The sequence below is a fragment of the Anopheles coustani genome, chromosome 3 (assembly GCF_943734705.1).
Source record: "Anopheles coustani chromosome 3, idAnoCousDA_361_x.2, whole genome shotgun sequence".
In the NCBI taxonomy this organism is placed as follows: Eukaryota; Metazoa; Arthropoda; class Insecta; order Diptera; family Culicidae; genus Anopheles; species Anopheles coustani.
In genome coordinates, this window is record NC_071288.1 from 88,675,277 (window position 1) to 88,696,910 (window position 21,634).

The window sequence follows — 21,634 nt, forward strand, 5'->3', positions numbered from 1 at the left end:
ATTTTTTTATTCACGTTTCCTTTAATTGTTCCCATTGTTACCGTTTGGTCATTCCAATGTTCCGGAAATGGTTTTACGGATTTTGATTATATCATATTCATGTGGTGCAGTGGACGTGTGCTTCTCGGGGGGAATGTAATTAGCTTAATTGTGGCCAACTGTGGTGACGTGGGTTTTTTCCTACAACAACTTTGAACGATGAATTTTCGGTACCTCGCATGGGAAAATGTGGTTGCATAATGTTTCAACCATTTACGAAATAGTTATACCATTTTATTTGTTCTATCGATTGATTTTTGGAGAAAGTTTATCTTATTGTTGGAATATGTTATCAAAAAACGAAATATGTTAACAAAAAACAGTTTAATAAGTAAAAAGGCAAACGAAAAGAACAAAATCGACCCGCAATGTCCCAAACACTACGGAAAGCTTTCATGCGGGGTGGAAAACTGTTGTTAAAAAATCGATTCAGTCCAAACGAACGGTGGCTTAAGGCATGCTCTTAGTTGATGGAAAAAGGGGTCCTACCACTCATCCGAAATTCGGTAACGGATGGCACCATAAAGAAAATTATTTGGGGATACGTAACCACCGACCGCTAAAGGGAAAAACAAGCAAAACCCGGCGAGACAACCATACCCAAAGACGGAATGTTGCGAGGAGGAAAACAAAACAACGCGAAAAAAGCAACAATGATCACCCCGAGCCAGTAAAGTGCGATTGTTTATCGACGTTCCCTTTCTTTTGCTCACGAAACAGTGCTGGTTGCACAACACACAGTCGGCGTGTGTTTTCGTCTCAAAACGAACTTTATTGCCCTTAAATGTTGCTCAGTAGGCTACGCCAACGGAAAGTGTTGTCGTTTTAAAGTTAATTCTTGTGTTGTTCGTCGCCTCAGCGCAGCCGTGGTTCGTGTAGGCTCGTGTTTTCTTGCAGGTGCCAGGTGTAGGTGTTAAACAGTGTGCAGTGTGTGTAGTGTTTGAGCCAATCGAAAAAGGTTCGAAAGGGAGATATCGAATTTTGGGGCGATTCAACAAATCGAAGCCCCCGGGGTGCTTTGGAAGCGCCTATCTGAGTGATTGTTGTTCGCTTCGGACGGTGTATGTGTGCTGAATGCTGAAGATGTCCTCCATATCCGCCCAGGGAGTGGTTGAGCGCGCCTCGGCCGAACTATCGAAACGCATCAACGGCCTTGGGCTGCGCTCGAAGCACCACCACGGCGGCGGAAGCGGAAAGTCGGGCGGCGAGAAGACGAGCGTGATGGAGCGTGTCACGAACGTGCTGTGCGGGGGTAGCAGTAGTAGTTCCAGCTCCTCCGGCGGAGTCAACACCGGTCCCACCATCCAGACCGCCGGCCAGTCGCAATCGGGTGGTGGTGGGCTGGGTGGAGTCGCCCCGGAAAAGCCTTCCCGCTTGTCCAACAGCTCGGGCGGTGCGGGTGGAGGTAAGGGAGGCTCTATGCTGGGGTCGGGAGGTGGCGGTGGCGGTGGAGGAAGCGGCAGCAAGTCACAGTCGAACACGCCGCAGTCGATGCGGAAGATCGGCCACCATCCGCATGGAGGCAACCACCATCACCATCTCGGCGGGAAGCTGTCGGGGATGGGTGGGACGGGGGGTCAGACGCAGCTCGCCCTACCGCAGATCCTCACCATCGAGCAGCTGCTGCAGGACGAACGGTTTCTGGCGCGCTTCTTCCTCTACTTCACGTCCTACGAGCGATGTACGCTGGCGCAGGTGTGTCAGAAGTGGCGCGACCTGCTGTACCGGAGTCCGCGCTACTGGAGCGGGCTGGTGCCGGTGCTGCAGTGCCGGGAGCTGCGCCAGACCACCAACCAGGACCGGGTGAAGCTGTACAACTCGCTCATCCGGCGCAGCTTCCACGCCGTCTGCCTGATGGGCGCGACGGACGAGGACGCGCTCGATCTGGTGCACTCGTTCCCGCTCGCCTCCAAGCACGTCCACTCACTCAGCCTCCGATGCTCCTCGATCAGCGACCGGGGACTGGAGGCCCTGCTGGATCACCTGCAGGTGAGTTACACACGCTTTCATTTCCTAACTTTGAGGGGTTTTAAGAAAGGATCCAGACATTCTTTTTTAATTCAAATCCAATTGTTAGTATGTTGAACAACTTCCTGATATTTAGCAATATGCAAACAAAGAAGATTCCAATTGCATTTGGAACAACCATAAGGTATAGTTAGTAACTATACCAACTGGTCTAACTCGCATATGGGCAACTGCACCCACGGGTCGACCCGGAGTCGTTGGAATTGAGAATACAACCCGAACCGCTCCGAGTCGCTCACGGATCGCTCCGACCCGATAGGTTCGGGTCGACCCGCTCATCACTAATAGTTACCATTTGGAAGGAGAAGCTTCATAAGTTATTGAAGGAAACATAATGTAACATTAACCAGTTAACTGAACACTTCAACCGGACTTATTGAACATTGAGTTCCCAAAAAAGGTTCTTCAAGATCAAGATTTTTTTCCGAGCTAACTTTAGCCTGTGCCTCATTGCTCCTTTATTCACCTGGAGGTAAACAAAAAAAGTTGCTTGTCCACTAAGAAGTTCAAATATCAAAATAAGAGGATGCCACGTAACATAATTACATTTACCTACTAAAAACTAAAACTAAACTAAAACTGGATCAAATGTTTAAGAGGAGTTCCTTAGTGATCTCGTGTCAAGCATGCAACCAAGGTCATGTTTGGAAGTTCTGCTAATCTCATCTCATGACTGTGAAGTCCGAGGATTTATATCATCGATTAATCGATCTTTTCTCACTACTCATTTTGAAACAAAGTTGGTACTTGTTAAAAGGGTGCCAATAAGTTATTCATAATAAGGATATTGTTTCTAAAGAGATGCTATTTAGGAAAGTTTATATTACATTTTTGAAAGCTATAAGTTATAAGTTTCAGAAGTTAATAATACTTCTCCTTGTTAATTAACGATTATGTGTACGGATGGAGAAATGTCTATATTATAATACTATGTTAAACTCAAATGAATCAGGATTGCATATAAAAACCTCTCTTTGATTAGGGGAATCTATAGAGATGAAAAATTTAATAAAAGTTGGTTAATAGATTTTTCCATGAATAATAATTCTGTAATATGATTAGCTATTTTGCTTTCTTGCTGCCATTGGCACATTTTGTGTAAAACCACCCTTAGAAAATTCTAAGAGGTACAAATTATCCATTAAAAATGGTTGGGAAACTTTTTCCTACCCACTTACATCCCACAGACCTTTTAGACGCCTCTCTAAGACTGGCGTAAAAATCAAGAACGATGTTAAACATCTCCTACACTTGATTTCTTTTATGAGTGTATCAGGTTTCATAAACATATTTACAAGCTATAGCTCAGCTTCACCGTTGCTCTCTGACTGGTTTTCCACTTGGGTGCGTTGGAGGAAAAGTCGTTTAAACCGCACAAATATAGAAAAAGTTGGCTCGTGGGAGTATCCGGTTATACACTTGCACTGCTGACACATTTCGGCAATGGCGGTGCAGGCGACATAATAATTTACGATTGCTGTACAGAGTGCAACGGTTTGAAAGAATTTATTGGAGAAATCGCATAACGCACAAGCAGCCAACGCAGGTTCAATATGTTTTAAGAGTTGTTTTCTACAAAATGGAGGCGCCTGGTGGTTTACGGAAGGAAGTTTCGAAAATTTTTTCTTCATCCACCTGATCGAGTGCATTGTGTTTTCTTTTCGATCGCGGTAACGATAATCTTCCACCATGTTCCACTGACAATAATTTTGGCACAAGGAAACCGTTCCAAACCATGCCTTTGCTCGTTTCGTTTCCTCTTGTATTGATTTCTTCGACACGTTGGGTTTGTTTGTGTACCGAAAAGTGCATCGTTTTTCCAGCCGACCACTCCTGTGTGCAGTTTGTACCGTTCGCCTGCGGTAGACTTGTTGGCAGCTGACTTGCAGGAACAGTAATGTCGTACGATGACCTACTTCTGGCGGAACAATGCAGCTGCACGGCGGAAAGTAGAATAGGGAGTAGATTTTTTGGCAATCCTCCGTTCCATCGCTCGAAGAAAGAGCTTCTTTCACCGGGCCTAGCCCTAGACCACAACTTTCCTGTCGGTTTAATGGAGCGGCATACAAATTTACGACCGTCTTGAATCTTTGGAACATCCCAAGGCGGTGTAACGGGTGGCTTAAGGTCAAACGATGGGCCATAACTTTAATTGCAGCGTCTTTCGCTAAAAACACATCGTCCAAGACCTCTTTTAGCAAGGGTTACTTTCTCGTCTGATAGTATGCGGAAGTTTCACATATGAATTGACTTCTTGGAAACTTGTGTGGGATAACTTTGTATAAAGCAAAGTTTCTCTATACCTATTTGTAAACATTTATAAGATATATTTTCTAAAGCAAACATAGAATATTCTACTCCAAAACCACTTTAAATCCACCCTTGATCTAGTAGAAAGAATGAACCTTCAATGTCAATATTAAATTAAAAAAAAAGAGATCCACGCGGCAAACCAATATTTTTCATCCCCGGTATTGCATTGTTGTCGACGGCTGAAGTTCTCCGTTTTTTGGCAGTGGAAAAGGTTTCTTCGTTCTTGGCAAACCGTCAAAAAATGGCAAACAAATGAACAAACCCGAACCCGGGCACAAGCCCGGCCCCGGCGAAAATAACAAAGTGCAGCCAACCTCTTCTTGCCAACCAAGCGGCTAAGAACCCAGATGAAAAACTCGAAAAAAGTAAAATAAAAAACTGGCCCACAACATAATGTATCTGTTGATTGAAAACTGTTGACGCTCGAGGAGTCGAGGACGGAGCAAAATAAATAAATCCATTTAATGGTACGCTCTCGGGCGTACTTCCACTCCCCACCGGAAGGGCCGATGGAGTTGGTAAATCTTTGGCTGATCGATATTTGGTTACTATCAGTGACAAGTTGTGAATAATTATGACAGCCGGCTGTCAGAGCACCCGACACCCGCCGCTGACGAGCTTTTAATTAACAGGTTGGGTCGTTCGAATCAATTTACAGCGTTCTTTGCAGCAATTACTGTCATAGATTGCGTGCCAAATGATGTGTTTTTAATTGCCAAACCACGAACGTTTGATGCATGAAGATGTATCGACCGTCTTGCTGGGTCGGTCTGTTCTGATTAGAAATAATTATTTAAACACCTGCTTGCCTTTACGAGGCAATTTATGTTTGAGAACCTTTTTATGTTCTTTTTGGATGTTTTAAAAGCTCGAAGATACTTTTTGATAAACAAATGGGGTTGCTTATTAAATTTCCTTAAGAGCTTCTCTGTCAAAATAAATTGATTTAGTAAACTTTGTTACCGAGTTTTTAAACTCCCACAATACAGTAGAAAGAACCTTTCATTGCCACAAAATACATTCTGCTTTCCATTTTCCCACGCTCCATCGATTCAGCAGTCGAAGGGAATTCATATTTGACCCATTTGCATAATGCTTGTGTTTGCAAAAACCGCCGCTAATCTTACGCTACGAGTTGAACACAGTTGAAGCAGTGAAAAGCATTCGTGCTTTCTCGAGGTCGAAAGTTCGTGTAGGGACGTAGGGTTTGAAACAGAATGGATGGATGGCTTGGCGCCCCAAGAGTGGTGCTGGTAACAATTGAATTTTCCCACCCACTTGCGCTTCTCGTTACTGGTGATCTGGTGGATTTTTCGTTTTTTTCGGTTTTTGCCCTCGCCCCCTCCTTGGACTAATGGACCGGGAATGCAATTTTCCCAGTTCTCTGAAATGTGGAAAAGTTTGTCAGAAAAAGAAAATGGTCTGCAGCATTCATTATTGATAATTCGATCGTGAGCGGAATTGCTGCACAAAATAAAAGATTAACGTTCTGTAGGAAAAGGATCCGTTCAGCTTATCTTCTCTTCTTCTTCTCTCTGAGGTGAATGTTCTACTTTGCTAATACTTTATTGCTTTCTCAATTAGGTTATACGAGTATCTCATATTTGCTCGTTTCAATTCAATTGATTTTTTCCCCGTTGTTCTAGTGTTGTATTGATTTAAAGTGTTATCCTTTGTCTGCAGCACCAGCACAAGGTTTGTCTGTTTCAGGAAAGCTGGAACCCTTATGTTTTTATTTAGCAAAAAACCACACAGTCAGTAAGTTCCACACTCGAAGAGCAGAAGCAGCCGCAAAAGTAATCTCCATTGCAAATCGCTGTCCCAGACAGCTGATCAATTAGGATAAGCGATTCTACAATAGTTTGCTTCGCTTTTGCCAGCGTTCTTTCAAGGATGGATTTTGATTTTCCCATCCTCGGTCGCCCTCGGTGGTGAACTTTCATTTTCACAATTAAGTTTTTCTTCCCCGGCCAGACTTTTTTCGCGCTTCTGTGGGTGATGTGAAAAATGAGTTCGCCGTTTCGTTTGATGAAAGCAATCACATAGGAGCCAAACAATAAAGCACTCTCGCCGTCCCGCCAGCCAGCGGACCGTTTGTGGGAACTTTTTGGAACTTTTCTGAACCGAAGTGGTGTGGAGGTGGCGGAATGCGTCTTTCTGTCGCCATTTCGATAGTTGACGCCAGTCTGGTCGGATGGCAAAAATTGAACGAGAAACATTACAGCGCACAATCCAAAGTGGAACGCATTTTCAACCACAAGAGCAGTTAGGAACAGTAAATGGCAGTCATTTCCGTCACTTTGATAGGACCTAGATGTTATAATCTATGATCATCTTAGACTCTAGTATACTTTTCGGGACCTAAACAAATACTCCGCAAATAAAAACGGCAATTTATTGAGACAGAAAATTAAGCAAACATTCAGTGGATCCTACAGACTCAATCAACGATAAATGAAAAACGAAAATTTTAAAAATAACATGCATCCATGCAAAACGGAACGATTTCACTCTCCGCTCGAGCCGGCTCGGGGGATAACTCCGGGCTGCGATTTTATTTTATAAATAAATTCCACCCAAGCGCGCATAACGTTTCGCCCCGGTTGGAATGTTTTATGCTGGCCAATTTCTCCACGTTGGAATGCATTATATGTTCGCCTTTGATGGAACCATCCTTCCATCCAGCGCATCCCGTTCTAACGTGCCGGCAGTATTTGCTTTATTTTAACTATTCGCTGGAAATTGTACACATTGCAGGGCATTCGCTTGCGCCTGGAATCTGTTTTCCTTTCGAACGTTTTTGAACTGCAGACAGAGAAGTGGCGTATTTGTGCTTTATTATGCTTATCGTACAGCAGGCGAAGCGTTATGGATAATCTGTCGGTATTTTGGTTTGTTTTTTGTAGGAGCATAAACGCTGGAACGTATTTATAGACTCCGATTGAGTTATTTGTTTGTTACGAATTATTTCTACTCTATTATCTTGTGGGTTTTTTCACTTCATTCGCCCTGAATATATAAGGGCATTGTTGGTAGTTTTATCATGATGCAAAATTTATTTAAAGTAATGGTTTTGAAAATTTGTAATACCACTGTTGATTTGTGTACAACACTTTTAAGCTCGAGATTGATTTATTATACTTTAAAGTAATCTTCTCTTGTTTTCTACGCACATCCATTAGCTGTAATGGATTGCTTCATTTTTATTTTCTTTCGGTCATTTTTCATAGCACGGAAACTCATCAACAACAGGAAATAAGGCATTTGCTTTCAATACAAAAAAAACGGCAGACGGAACTTGACGCTTTGGAACAAAAAAAAAAAAAGAAACATAATCGCAAATATCGTTCCCTTCTAACCGGATTTCAATGACATGAAAAACCATTAATTCGGCTCTTTACTTTACATTATAAACTCCCTAGAAATATCTTTGTTAAGAAATTTTGGTTCAAAATGGTCAATTACGCTAGCCATGAAATTCCGATTGTATGTCAAGTACTAAATGCCTTTAAATTACAAATTTGATGCTGGAAATCCTGAAACATTGCTAATGCTACCCTTACTTCATATTTCTCGCTGTTTCCCTGTCTCTCCTTTCCCACTCGGTCTATTTATCTTTTCCTACATTCCTACAATTACCATCCCTTTCGTGGGTAAAACCGAGCGATGTCCTTTTTCGGTTCGAGGGCACTTTGTTTGGTTATAATTAGACTTCCCATCTGACGTTTGCTGATTGCGCAAATATACGGTCACGAAATGGGAAAAAGTGAAGTGAACAGAGCGTGGCACATACTCCTCACACTTCCCTCGACTTCACTGCCAGCAGTCAATATCATTCAGTCTTTCATTAGCTTCTTCGAATTGTACGACGTACTCTGCCGCCTGTTCCGAGCCCGAAGCTGGGTACGCAATCAGTTGATTTGTTTGTGCAACGAGTAGAAAAACCCCAGTGCAGGAATGGAATTTATCAGGAGTTCACCTTAATTTTATTTCACTTAAAACATCCTAAAAAAGTTTTAATTACTACGATGTACTTGTACATTTAGTTTGTTGCCAACTCAGGCATAAATTTCAAACCCTTTTAATTCCGAAGAAGTATGATGAATGGTGTTCATTTCAATCTGTTTGTACTCAAAAAGTTCTGCTCTAACGATTTTTCATTACTAATGGGAACTTTTCCGGGTTCAGCATCGCTTAGTTTCGTTGGAATATGCTCCCCACAAACATTACCACATTTCCAATGGCAAACATCACCAAACCATCCTGCGTTCTAGTGTTTTTCCAACGCATTCCGTTTGGATAATTTCCGCATAAAATTTCCGCTAGTCCAAAATTCGAAACCGCATCCGGCGAGCATCCAAAAGTGCTGCCTCTGAAGAATGCTGTATTAAATTTGTCGTTTGCCCTATATATTCGGGAGGAATTCGTTCCACCTTTTGCGGCCACCGAGGAACTCCAGGGAGGTGGAGGAATGGCAGCCGGCGTGTACCATTTCCTCCCTCCCACGGCTGAGTGGATGCGTAAATTAGATTTCCTTCCCACATCAGAATGTTTCATCCGAAAACAGCGGGAAACCGGTGCGCTCGCATCAGCGCTGAGATAAAGGTAACAACAAAGTGTGGCGAGGATGGAAAAAAATAAGCGATGAAAGCACCGTAGCACCGTTCATCGTTTCGACGGCATGGCACGCCACCGAAGCAGCGACTGCTGAAATTGTCGGCATTCTGTTTCAGTGTTCCGCTGCGTTCGTCATCCACTTTGCGCAATGGATGACGCAGGTGAGAAAACCTGACGGCTTTTGACGCTCGTTTGGCGTGTTTTTCCCTTCAATCCTTTCATCTGCAAAAACCCGGTGGTACGGGAAAGACATTTGTTCGTTTCAACAAACGAAACTCACTCATCCAATTGGGGGCTTATAGTTTCATTCAATTTCACCCGGTTGATCTTTTTTTTCGAGGCTAGGAAAATTGCAGGAAATTTGGAGAATTCCAATTGAAAAAGTCGACGAGATGCACAATTAGGAAGTAGTAAAAATAGATTGCAAACCGTGAGAAAGTCTTACGTTTTATTTTTAGCTATATATACGATAGATGACGCATACTTAGTTTATTTTTAATCCTCCCATAATTAATTTATCTCATATGATCTATAAATTTAGTATTTTTAATCTCTAAGCATTTCCTATATGTTGTTTTACCGTATTTCATGCTTATTCGGTTGATCAAAAAAAAGTTGTGTGAAGTTTTTCTCTACTGTTATGATTTGTTTTATTTATTTGAAGAGTAAACAATTAGTCTATTAATAATTTTTGCCTATCCTTAAATGACCAATTTAACTTGTTCTAAAATGTAAATCTTGGGTATTGTAAAAGTTTCTCTATGATTATTATATGAAACGTTACTTACTAGCAAAAACGATGATTTTTTGGAAAACTAAACTAGACGCCCAAGATTTCCCCATTTCTTTATGAGTGATTCTGTTTTAGAAACTCTTTTAAACGGCTCTTAATGTTCCTTAAAAACCCCACAATCCATCATCGATTCCCTTTGTACGTGATTAAAATAATGAAATGCTAATGAGCCCATCCAACGATAGGAAACATAAATTGTACGCAAAATCTCCAACACAGATCATTTTTCAACGACCCGTTTTGACGATTGGTTTGGTCTGGGGCTTGTCCATTTGTTTTCCGGAAGATGGTCGGCAAGGACGTGTTTTGTATTTTGAAGGGTACTTTAGTTTCTTTTATTTTTGTTCCAAACGTACAACAGCATAACAAGGTAAAACGGTCAGCAGTAAGACGGTAGTTAAGGCAGCAGAGTAAAGGCCAAGTCCACACGAAGGGCAACTCATCAACGGAAATGTGTCATCGGCGAGCAAAACGTTCTCCACTGTTTTTGCGCTGGAAAACGGTTGACTTACTTTCCACCTTCCCGTCGGGTATCGATGTCGTGCCGGATGACGAGAGGACGGTCGGACTATAAATTTGCATACGCCTCCATGGCATCTGTGCCTCCCTCGCCCTGCTGCCTCCGGGGGCCCGATGGGTGTTGACGGCATGAATACAGAACGACTGATTCGGCATTCTACGACAGTACGTCGGCCGGCCAGATTTTAGCACCGCTATTGTTTCATGAATATAACATCGGCTCCGATGGGCCGCATTAGCATACTATGATTTCCGATTAGCTTCCTCGGTACGTCCGTCCTACTCGCACCGTGGCGAACTTTTACCACGAACTCCATAATCCGACTACTGTCGTTTTGCGAATAATCATAGTTGGCGTAGGATAGCTTCGACATCGAACGCTGACAGCCGAATTATGCGGAAGCTTTACTTCTGTCGCCTTCCAAGACATGGAATGCCGCCATGTAGGACAACCCAAGTTATGGTAGTATGCAATTTTATTTTCGAAGTTACAGGACTGTGGGGGGGATGCTGACGAAATTCATCGCAAACACTCAATTTATATTTAGTTATTTCAAATCACGAACTCTTCAAGTTGATGCCTAAATGCAAAAAGAACTTAAACATGAATATCTTACTTCTATACTCTATCATTGAGTTTTAGTTTAAACATGACTAGTTTAAACACGGAATTTATATTTTACTGACAGAACTGAATTGACTGAAAACTTATACAAAAGTTCCATTTTTAATGCTTATTTTGATAATGAATGAACTATGGTTGATGAGCTTCTTGTTCTTGTTTGATTGTTGTTTTGCGATTTTTTCCAAAAGTAAAAATTATTTTCAATACTTTTGAGTCTTTTTGACACGCGTAAAACATATCTTAATCTAGTTCATATCGATATGAAACAACGGTTAAAATTGGACCGTGCATTTCGATGGCGACAACAAACACCCGGTGCTGTATTACTCCGAAAAACAAATCCCATTACCAGCACGGAGGCGGAGGCACATCAGATGATGTCCCAGGTGCTGCACGGATGTCGTTCGCGTTTTCCGCTAGCGTGAATGGCGTGAACAAAAAAATATAAATCTCATGTTATTCTCCTTAGGCCACGGGTTGCTTCGCCTTTTGTCCAACCGAAACGAATATTTACGGTTCGCTTCGGAGCTTCTGATCCGTAAAATCGATTGCCAGCCACATAACGACAGCCGCCGGGCTTCGAGTGTGCGAAGCCCAAACAAGCGTTCGACATGTTTGATTCCGGGTTTTGCTTATTCTTTTGCGCCGTGTCCTCGAAGCGGTAGGTTTGCTTGCTCTGGCTTCCATCTTTGATTTCTTCCTTTTTCCATAGCCCTATCGACTTTCGGCTGAATATTCAAAATGAACAACCTTCGAAAAAAAGGATTTCCGGTGAATTCTGGGTCGCAAGAAACGAGTTTTGCAAATAAAAAACCAAAACAGTGCTGAAGGTTTTTTCGGGTGATGAAAATTGAAAATGACTTTTCAATGCACTCGCTCGATGCAGCAACTCCGGTGCATCGGGAAAGCGCTCGTAGTCTACTGGCTCAGTGTTTGTTTATATGGTATTGTATCGATAAAATAGTACCGTCAGCTTGAGCAGAACCAAGCATCTGATACGAACGAAGCGGTGATTTTTGAGGCAAAAAACAAACAACCATGTTATTTGCAGCTCCGATAACATAAATCATACACAGCCGGCTTAAATAAACGCACGGCTGTGCGTGTACTGAGAAGTGTACCTTTGAGCAGATAAAAGCAACATCAAAGCAATCCGTCATTCGCATGAGAAATAAAAACAAAACCCACAAACAAACAAGCAAACCATTCCAGCACACAAACAAACTCATCAACTCCCGAAACACGAAACGTCATCGTCATCCGCGTTCGGAATGAAATGATGAGCGGAGGAATAAAAAACTATCCAACCGATGATCCACCTACATCATTTTGGATAGAATCGTTGGCTTTTATTTTTAGGCAAACCGTTAAACGTGCTTTTGATGTACGTATCGAAATTCTGATGGAGGCGCATGGTGTTTCACCGTTTTGGGATGGAAAACTAAAAGGATAATTTCGGTTTCCCCACTTGGGCCAGACAGTCTGGCAGACAGTTTCGAGTCTGGGGTTGGGCAAACAAACCGCACAAACCACCAGAATGGATGGTCGTCGAGACAAAACGCGCAACGACGCACACCGAAGGGATATTCTGAGGAAAAACGTTTTTCTTTCCTTCCACACTGTGAACCCCGAGGCAGGTCCGTGGCAAAGAACAAAACATAATGAAAAGTGCAGTGGCTGGCTGATGATTTTGCACGACCGGGAGCATAATGGAAGTGATATTTCGACCTCCTTCAGGAAGTCATTGCAGGGGGGACATTGAGTGGAGCCTCGGACATGCTGGCGTCGACGTCGTACAATCGTACTCTTCACCGAACAGCGCAATTCCCTTTTTCCCCCAAGGCGTGCCAACGGTTCCGTTGACAACGACGCAATTGCAAAAAAATCCCGAGCCAAACAAATGCGGAAGGGCAAAAGCGTTCGCGACGCGCAACTCGCACAAATCGCTTACGGTGAGGGTTTTATTTCACTGTCAGCCATCTTCATTTCCCACTGTCTACCACGTTCCAGTGGTGGCCGGGTTTAGCCTTTCGTCGCGTGGGATCGTCGGGTTATCACCGTGCTCGATTGATTCGTCACGTGCGGAGACAAAACCACTCAGCATTTGATTGACTCGTCGTCTCGGGTAGCACTTTTTGCTCTGTTCCTGTAGTCTGCCTCACGCTTATAGGTTTCACAAATTGGCCAGGTTCGCAGAAATGCACCGGTTTGCTAGAATCACACCATTGCTGGTTATCACTCAGTGACAATTCAGAGAAAGGTTGATTATTTTCTAACCCAATGCTATGCAGAAATGGACTTCTCGTTCTTGGAAAATGGTTTTAAGGAATTTTAATTTTACCGATCTGTAATACAGACTTCTGTTGAAATATTATTTGCTGAATATTTAATACCAAATACGCAGTGGTGGATTTAACGGTGCGCGGACTGAGCGGCCGCGGGGGGCCCCGAACCTTCAAAGGGTCTAGTTTTCAAAATTTATATTTAAACAAATATTCTATAGAATTACAGGTTGGAATAGGGTCAATATTACAATAAAGAGTAATTACTGTATCCTATAAAAATTATTGCTAAGAACCATAACGAAATAATGAAAGGATGGTCCGGTATATAATCAGAGTTGAAGAGCAACAGAAGACAAATGTTTTATAGTTTATCAATTGGAAACAAGCATGTATTTGCATCAAAACAACAATATTTTTTAAATATCAAGCATCCTATAATATAAAATATTATTAAAATAATACGATGAAATACTAAACATACTGAACATATCCTGTATACCATTTTAACTAAATCGTTAGTCTTTGTACAACGAAGTGCGGGTTCAAATTAATATTTCATACGGATTTTAATGGGAAGAATTAAATTACATAATTTTCCTACTTTAACTATTGAATAAGTATTGTTAAACAAGATCGATAAAATCAAACATTGAGAAGTCAACCAGTAAACTCATTGATTATTGGATAAAAGCAATACCTAACATTGATTTTATTGAAATGCATATGCAAAGGGGCCCCTTTCATTTTAGCGCTTAGGGCCCCTGTGAGTGTAAATACGATTACAAAAAAATCTTTATTGGTGTACAACAATGGTTGAAAGAGGTTTATTTATTCTTCTTGCATCTTAAGCATATATTTTATAAAAGTCTTTCATTTAACAATGATTAGTTTCTAGAAAACCATCTGTTGATTACACAACACAAAAGACACATGTTTTGCAGCATAAGTTGCTCAACGTTGCTTCCCTTTTCTCGTTGGTAAATAATTATATAATGTCGGTTGCAAACACACACGCTTTCTAAGCAAAAATAAAGTATCATCCACTTCCCGTCCCTACAACTCTTTCACACGCAATGATTGATGATGGCCGGATGCAGCAAAAGCCACAACTGCTGTCACCGTCACGCATTATCGCGTGCCGCAATGGCCATTCGTTCAAGACAGAGTAAATGCGTTGCCCGAAACAGCGACTCGCTTCCGAGTGGACGTTGAAGTCGTTTAACGATGGTGTAAATTATGCTACCGTGTGGTGCCGCTCCGAGCGAGCGTTCATAATGTAAATGAGGTCATACTGCATGTTGCGAAACCACCTACTTGCTCGGTTGGTACATAATGACCATGTTGAGTTGGAATATGATTCGATTGAATTGTGGAACGAAACGCACACGAAATTGTTGTTATTTTTGTGCCTCATCCGGGCCATCCCATACGGAATAATACCCAGGAGTCCTTTGAAGGGATGTGTGTACAAGGTAAACCTCCCCTTCTTTTCTCGAATGGAAACTGAAAAGAAAATTGATTTCCTGCCATCCTGTAAACGTTCCGCGTCCTTATTCTGCTCGCCCGTAGGCTTCTTTGCTTCTTCGGGCTCGGGTGCATTGAACGATGAATTTTTAACAAGTATCGTTGAGCCAGTCGAGGGGTGGGACATTCTGCAGTTCGCAGACTTACACCCACGTAGGGCCCATTCCACTCTTGGAACGTCAGTAAGTGAAGCCATTCTCGGTCACGGCAGCATGGAGCCTACGCGTTTGTAGGCGTGATAAAAAATTTAAAAAATAATTTGCAATTCGCAAGGCATATTTCTCCCCTGAGAAAGAAGTCGCTGCGGCTTCCGAAGTACGTTTGAATCGACTGATAAAATGAGATATATTTTGTGTTACGTGTTACTGTTATTTTTTCCAATAACTGAGACGGGTAAATATGGATAATAAAAGTAATATGTATATTACTACTCATACATTTGTTGAACAGGTGTAAGTATAATTGACCTTAAAGGATGTTAACACATGCCTTAGATAACTAACAATTCGATCAATAAATATCAAACCGTTAGAAGCAAAGCTAGATACTTTATAAATCCTCGTTCGACATAGAATAAGCTCATTTTGAATAAATCTTTCTATAACACGGTAACATGCACTAGAACCAACCATCCATGATGGAAATAAAAGGAAAACACCCTCACTTGTAACCGAACGATGCTTCCGATGGGTCCATGGTGTTGTAATTTAATCGATCCAACCAATGATAGCTATTTTTAGCGCCTTCGCTCCAGCGCCCCCCAACGCTAAGTAGCCACCGAACCGCTTTGGAACCGATTTAATTAGATGCATGCAAAATGTTCTCCGACATTACGCCAGCTTCACTGCAGCTGACATTATGAACCATTCCGTGCACTTCCGCCCGAGGGAGTGGTTGGTAAAAGGAAAATTAAACGAGCACTGATTAGACCGGTAGCATGCAAAGAGTGTGCTGCTCTTTTTGTCCTTTTATTGCATCCTCCAGCCAGAAATTGCCATCGCGGAAACTATGACGTCGGGATGAAATCTAGAGTGACAGTCTGCCTGCCGTCGGTTTCAGTGCAGCGTCAAGGTTCCATTTCCATCAAAGCGGGACAATTTCCTGTCTCGACCATTTAGTTTTAGTAAAGTGATACAGTTCAGTTTCGTAATTGGTATTAAAAGTGGAATTTCTAAAACCGCATCATTTTTCACTGTGTTGGAATAGAACATCCGCATTTTGCATCTGCTAAAACGTGTATCAAATTTATTTTCATAACGTTAAGTTTTTCGTGATCAAAATTCTAGTTAAAAGATAGTTACTCCGGTCTAACAGATCAGAAAGCTTTCTACACAAATTCACTATAGTGAAGTGATAACATTGTTCAGAAGAATATTATTGGAAGAATCAAAGCAAACAAATTCATCGGAAGTTTGATAAGGCAGAGTGATTAATTGTGAATTTGATATGAATGTTTTAAGACTACTGGATGTTTTCAGTTTACTAGCATGTTGACTGCCATATCACCCAAAAGTGGGTGATAGTTCTAAAAATTTCTAAAAAGTTTCTTATCCATAAATAAATGAAAATGCAACATAAAAATTATAGTAATATTTTATGTCAATTCTTTGAGAAGCTAAGTTTTTAGCCTAGCCTTCAAAAATCGCTGGTTCAATAAATGTTTTAAGCAAATTTTATTAAAAAAGTTTGCTCTAACAAAGTGTGCTAAAAACGCTTGGCAGTAAACGTGTTAAGTGCATCAAAAAAGTATTTAAGTTTCAAAGATGGTTATAGAAAATTTATTTATTATACTTTTAAAAACGACACAAGGAATCTGACACTGACAACAAAATGATGATACGATTTGGTTTTATTTTAATTTTTTTATTATCTAAGACATCTTAAAAGTACCATTGTTTCTTGCTCGCTTATGGGGAATTATATACAATAAGAGACGCGTTTCGATACAGAGTCGATATGCAGTTCCACTTCATAACTAAACTCAATAAAAAGTTGCCATTTCGTAGCCATTCTAAGAGAAAGAAAAAGAGAGAAAGAGAGGCTTGAATGGAGAAAATGATCTTATACGCTTGTACTTTTCCCAAGCGATTTCTTTTTTACTATTTCCAATTTCTCTTTCACCATTATTAGGAAAAGGCAAATGGTATTTCTATTATGCATCTGGCTGGCAAAAAGTTTAAATTTAGGTTATTGCTTGCTCACGTGGAACAACTCTGATGCTATCACCGTAGTGCTGTATCGATCGGGGAAAACTGTTCGAAAGAATAGCGCATCACTTGCAGTTGTTCCTTTTCTTTTTTGTTCTTTTGACGCTTTTGTTAGCAAACAAGACGTTATCTTTCGTCTTGGGCTTGCGTTTGCCGTTTGCTGATAGCACGAAGGACCGCAACATCACCTGCGACGCTACGACAACAGCATAGAGGAACACCTCACCACATGCTGAAGTGTGTGTGTGGCTGTGGTCACTTCATGCTGGCGGCGGCGTAAAGAAGGAACGCACGAGTTGAGGCTGAGCTCGAGAGGCTGTTTGAACTGAAGGGGTTTTTCCCGCTACCTGGCAAAGGATGGGCACGCTTGGCAAAGAGCTGCGGGTTTATTTTTCCGAGGCGTGCTCGAGTACGTGGCGCCATTGTGTCTGGTGTATTCGCAATGGCGTAGAATAGTGCGGGCGGGAGGCCGACGGTTAAATGGAGTAATGTATCCCGGCACGTTCGAAGACCAGTATGTAAAAGCAAACAATAGCTATAGGCAAAAACCGAAACCGGCTTGCGTTGTTGAGAACCAGCAGAAGGGAACTAGCTGCGGTTACGTGCATATATTTGTCATGAACTTAGACAGGAAGATGCTGGATGGTGATGGACGGAGATTGCTTACCTTCTCAAGGCGGGTGACCGAAGCTATGCTGACTTTTACTTGCTACACTGGATGTTTATCCCCAGCGGAGTTTGTATTCTAGGTGTGTTAATCCAACATGTTTATCGCACAGGATGCTCCGATATTTACCGACAGGCAGAAACTACTAACCAACCTGTAAAGGGTGCCGTCCCAGTGCGGTCCTTGCCTGGAGGTTTAGTCAGCTGACCTGCCCGGTAAACAAACAAACGGAAGAAGCTACTGCGGTCAACGGTTAACCGACGCACCTTTTTCCGTCCGTTAATGGAACCGGTGGTTTTTGTGTGTTGTTGCTACTTCCATATCCCAAGCGCACACCAACCAACAACAACAACCCGGGCCGGAGATGAGGTTTTGGCAAGCATCCATAAATAACGAGTGCAGCTGCCGGGGGAAAACGCAACCGCTCTTCAACGGGAACGGGAGGAAATGGGGAAGGAAAACTTTATTTCCGCCCGCCGCCCGTTGACATGCGGCTGGATGTTTTCCTAACAGCAAGTAGTTTAATTATCGTAAACTTTTTATGAAACAATTTTAAAAATACACACACGGAAAACCCACACCATTCGAGGTGAAGTACAACGATAGCCAGAAAAAACAACCTTCTTTCTGAGAACTCATTGGAAAATAATATGTGCAAAAAGAACAAACATAATGATGATGATTGAACTGATATTTCAAGTCATTTCTACATGTTTTATGTAACCCTTCACCTAACAAATTGTTTACAGAATTTTATGTAATGTTGCTATAAATTATTTTAGTTAACAAAATAATACTTTTTTAACACGTTGACTGCCATGGCTTTCATGTTTGATAGCCTGCTGTCATTAGTTCTAAAAAGTTTTTGTCCCATAAATGAATGAAAATACAACATACAAATTATAGTAATATTTAATATTAATTCTTTGGGATGCTAAGTCTTTGCTTTTGCTTCAAAAACCATCGGTTTAGCAATTAGTTCTAAGAAGTTCCTTTTTTGGACTCATAAATAAATGAAATGCAAAGTGAAAACTATAGTAGTATTAAAAACAAGTTCTTTTGGAAGTCCTTGCTTGGCCTTCGAAAATCGTCGGCTTAACAAATGTTATTACTGAATTTGATTAAGAAATATTTTACTAAAGAAGTGTTCTAAAATCGCTTGGCAGTCAACGTGTTAATAAATGTTATAAACTCATTTTATTAAAAAAAAAGATTGTACTAAAAAAATGTGCTAAAAACGCTTGCCAGTCAACGTGTTAAAAAGTGTATGAAAGATGAAACATGCTTTTAAATTTAAACATGGTAGATAACAGAATGAGAAAAAATGGGCAGTTTCCTATCTGGATTTCTTCCAATGTATTTATACTTTGTTCCATAAATTATCACGCTGTTTATGCAAATTTCCAATAAATCATAGGTAGCAGTTCGGAATAATTCCGTAACGGATTTTAACTAGAAAATCCATAATGATTTGTTGCGTTAACGAACGTGACATAAACAACAATTAAACACGTTTCATTAATCCATCTTAAAATAAAACGGCACTAATAAAATGTTCCGCGAAACGATTAAGTTGGCATGATTTACTGCAAACCCCTTTTTCATCTTTCGCTTTAAAAATAGATCCCGATAGATACAATTTGTTTCGCTTCGGCTACGGAATGCTGGCAAAGAAGGAAAAAGCAAGAGAGCTTTGGCTCGTTGGTGCAACATTTCATTAAGTTAATAGCTTTAATTATGCAACGTATTTGCGCTTCGTTATCGCAGCACTTTAACAGCAGTTACTGCACTATAACTTGTTTGTATGTACAGATTGTGCTCTTGTTGGTTAAATTGGTTTGAGAGTAGAAAAAAAAAATACGAACGACTTCCACTTGCGCCATAGCCATTTCGATTGTGTTTTCCACTGGAAGGGAAACGACGGCACGGTTCCGGTAGTTGCAGTTCATCGGAACTTTGCTCCATCCGGAACCTTTCTTCCTGGAACCAGCTGCATTGTTTTCCGCACTTGCTTTCTGGCAGCGTTACAGCCATCCATCTTCCGCTTCAAACCCTTTTTCCGGAAAGAGAAGACTTTGAGAGACAGAAAGAGAGAAAGCAAACGTTTTCTCCTCCCTTTGGCGGAATGCGGTATAATGCGATGTTGGGCGTTGGGTACTGCAGTGTTAGTTTTGCAAGTTTTATGATTTCGTATCCTTCTCGAGTCTCTTTGTGTCCCGACTTTCCAAGTGCCGTTTCCCGACAACCGCGACAATGTGCTTGGGTATCCATTGTGTCCAGCAGGAAAGAAATTGGCCAAAGTCCAGCGGGAAAGCAACAGCTCACGGGAGGATGTGCCACAATTGTGCGAGGCGATCCGTGCTCGGGTTGTCGTTAAAAGCGTACGCGTGGCATTGGAAAATGTATTCCGGGAAGCCTTTGCGTTTCGTTTTGAATGAAAATTCTTTACAGCGTATTGATGCTGTTTCCGAGAAGGTCCTAAGTGAAACCGAAGCACCAAGTCTGCGGATGGTCGACTTTTTATGAACACGTAGTCCTTGGATGGGAGAGTTCTTGAATTGAAAGTGGGACAAGATGAGCGAGTGGGGTAAAATACACCGGCATGTTTCTTAGTTAGAAAATTAAATTATAAAATATGTAAACTGATGGAATACGTTTGTAAGTGATGCCTTTTCATCCTGTAAGAATTTCCCGGCTTTACAGTAGAACAGAGTTAACAGAGAGAACAAGATAAAGAAAGTTAGGTCTGGAATCATGTGAGACTTTATTATCTCAGTTTAAGCTATAACAAATGTTGAAATATCATGGTAAAGGAGAGATGCAACATCTACTTTACTTTATTAGTTAAAAAATAATGAAAAGAATTGAATTCATATTCCTTTTAATTCAGTAACTAAAATATCCACTTAGATCAGAATGCATCAAAATAAAAGTTAGACAAAACACTAAAGCTTGCAAAGATTATTACATTTGTTACTGGGCAAACTATATTGATGCAACTTAGTTTTGATCTGTGTGAATAACTCACAAATGATTAATTGTTGATCTATTTAACTATCGGTATTTAAAAATACTAGCAACAAAATACATTTTTATGTAATGTTGGTTACGCATTGCATAGGCATTATAGATTTTCAATAAGTTTTAAATCTTTATAAGTAGCTCTACGTATGGAAAACAATAACAATTTGCAAACTTTTAATATTTTTTTTGTTTTATACTTGTACTTGATCGAAGAGATGTTAAAAGTTTGGTGCAGTTTTCTTCCATCTACTACAAGAAAATTGATGTTTTTCTCCTCATGTTACTTCAAACATTCCTGCAGCTCCCAGTACAACGGTTTCCGAATAACATAAGAGCTGAAACATCCATAGGAAGCGAACATTATTTGGCGATAGGACACACGCAAACCCTACGCTCCGACCCGTCACGTGATGGGAAATGTGGAAATCAATACCCGCCTCACACGCGCGGAGTTCCCGAGTGGAATAGTAATCGCCCTTCGCCACTGACGCCAGCACCAGCAACTGCACATAAGTGTGCCAGAGAGCAGTTGCGGTTGAACAACACATTCTTATCTGCGATGTTCCAAATAACTCCGTGCCGGCATGCCACTGCGCCGAGGGTCATCGTACCCTTTGCCATGCCATGCCAAGCATCGGTTGATGACGGTAGGGGCTTGAGTCCTTCGATTTAATTACATCCTTTGGGCCACTTTAGGGCCTGCGTATGTCCAGGCCGATGTGAAGTGTGCAACCACCGTGCGAAACGGTGTGTCACTGACCGACCTTTCCATGCGCCATGCTTTCATGGTCATACACGAACCCGGTTTAACGTGGTCCTTTTCTCATTTTCCTCTTTAAAAAAAAATGTCAAGGCCTCCTTTACAACACACAGGACAACGCAAACGGCCTACTGAAGGTGACAGTTGGATATATGTTTGAACATGCTTTCCGCATGTCATTCTGTCAAGCATAATTGACCATGGAAAAAAGGGTTTCAGCGGCCCGGGATCCA

At 41.4% G+C, this 21,634-nt stretch overlaps 1 protein-coding gene across 1 annotated transcript in view; it reads left to right on the forward strand.

Moving 5' to 3' along the window:
- The first annotated feature begins 1,113 nt into the window (after positions 1 to 1,113).
- The window catches only part of LOC131259001 (F-box/LRR-repeat protein 16), a 33,814-nt gene continuing 13,293 nt past the window's right edge, over positions 1,114 to 21,634 (forward strand). Inside the window, exon 1 of the mRNA XM_058260409.1 lies at positions 1,114 to 2,028. Coding sequence (XP_058116392.1) covers positions 1,114 to 2,028 — 915 coding nt within the window. The remainder of the gene's footprint in view (positions 2,029 to 21,634) is intronic.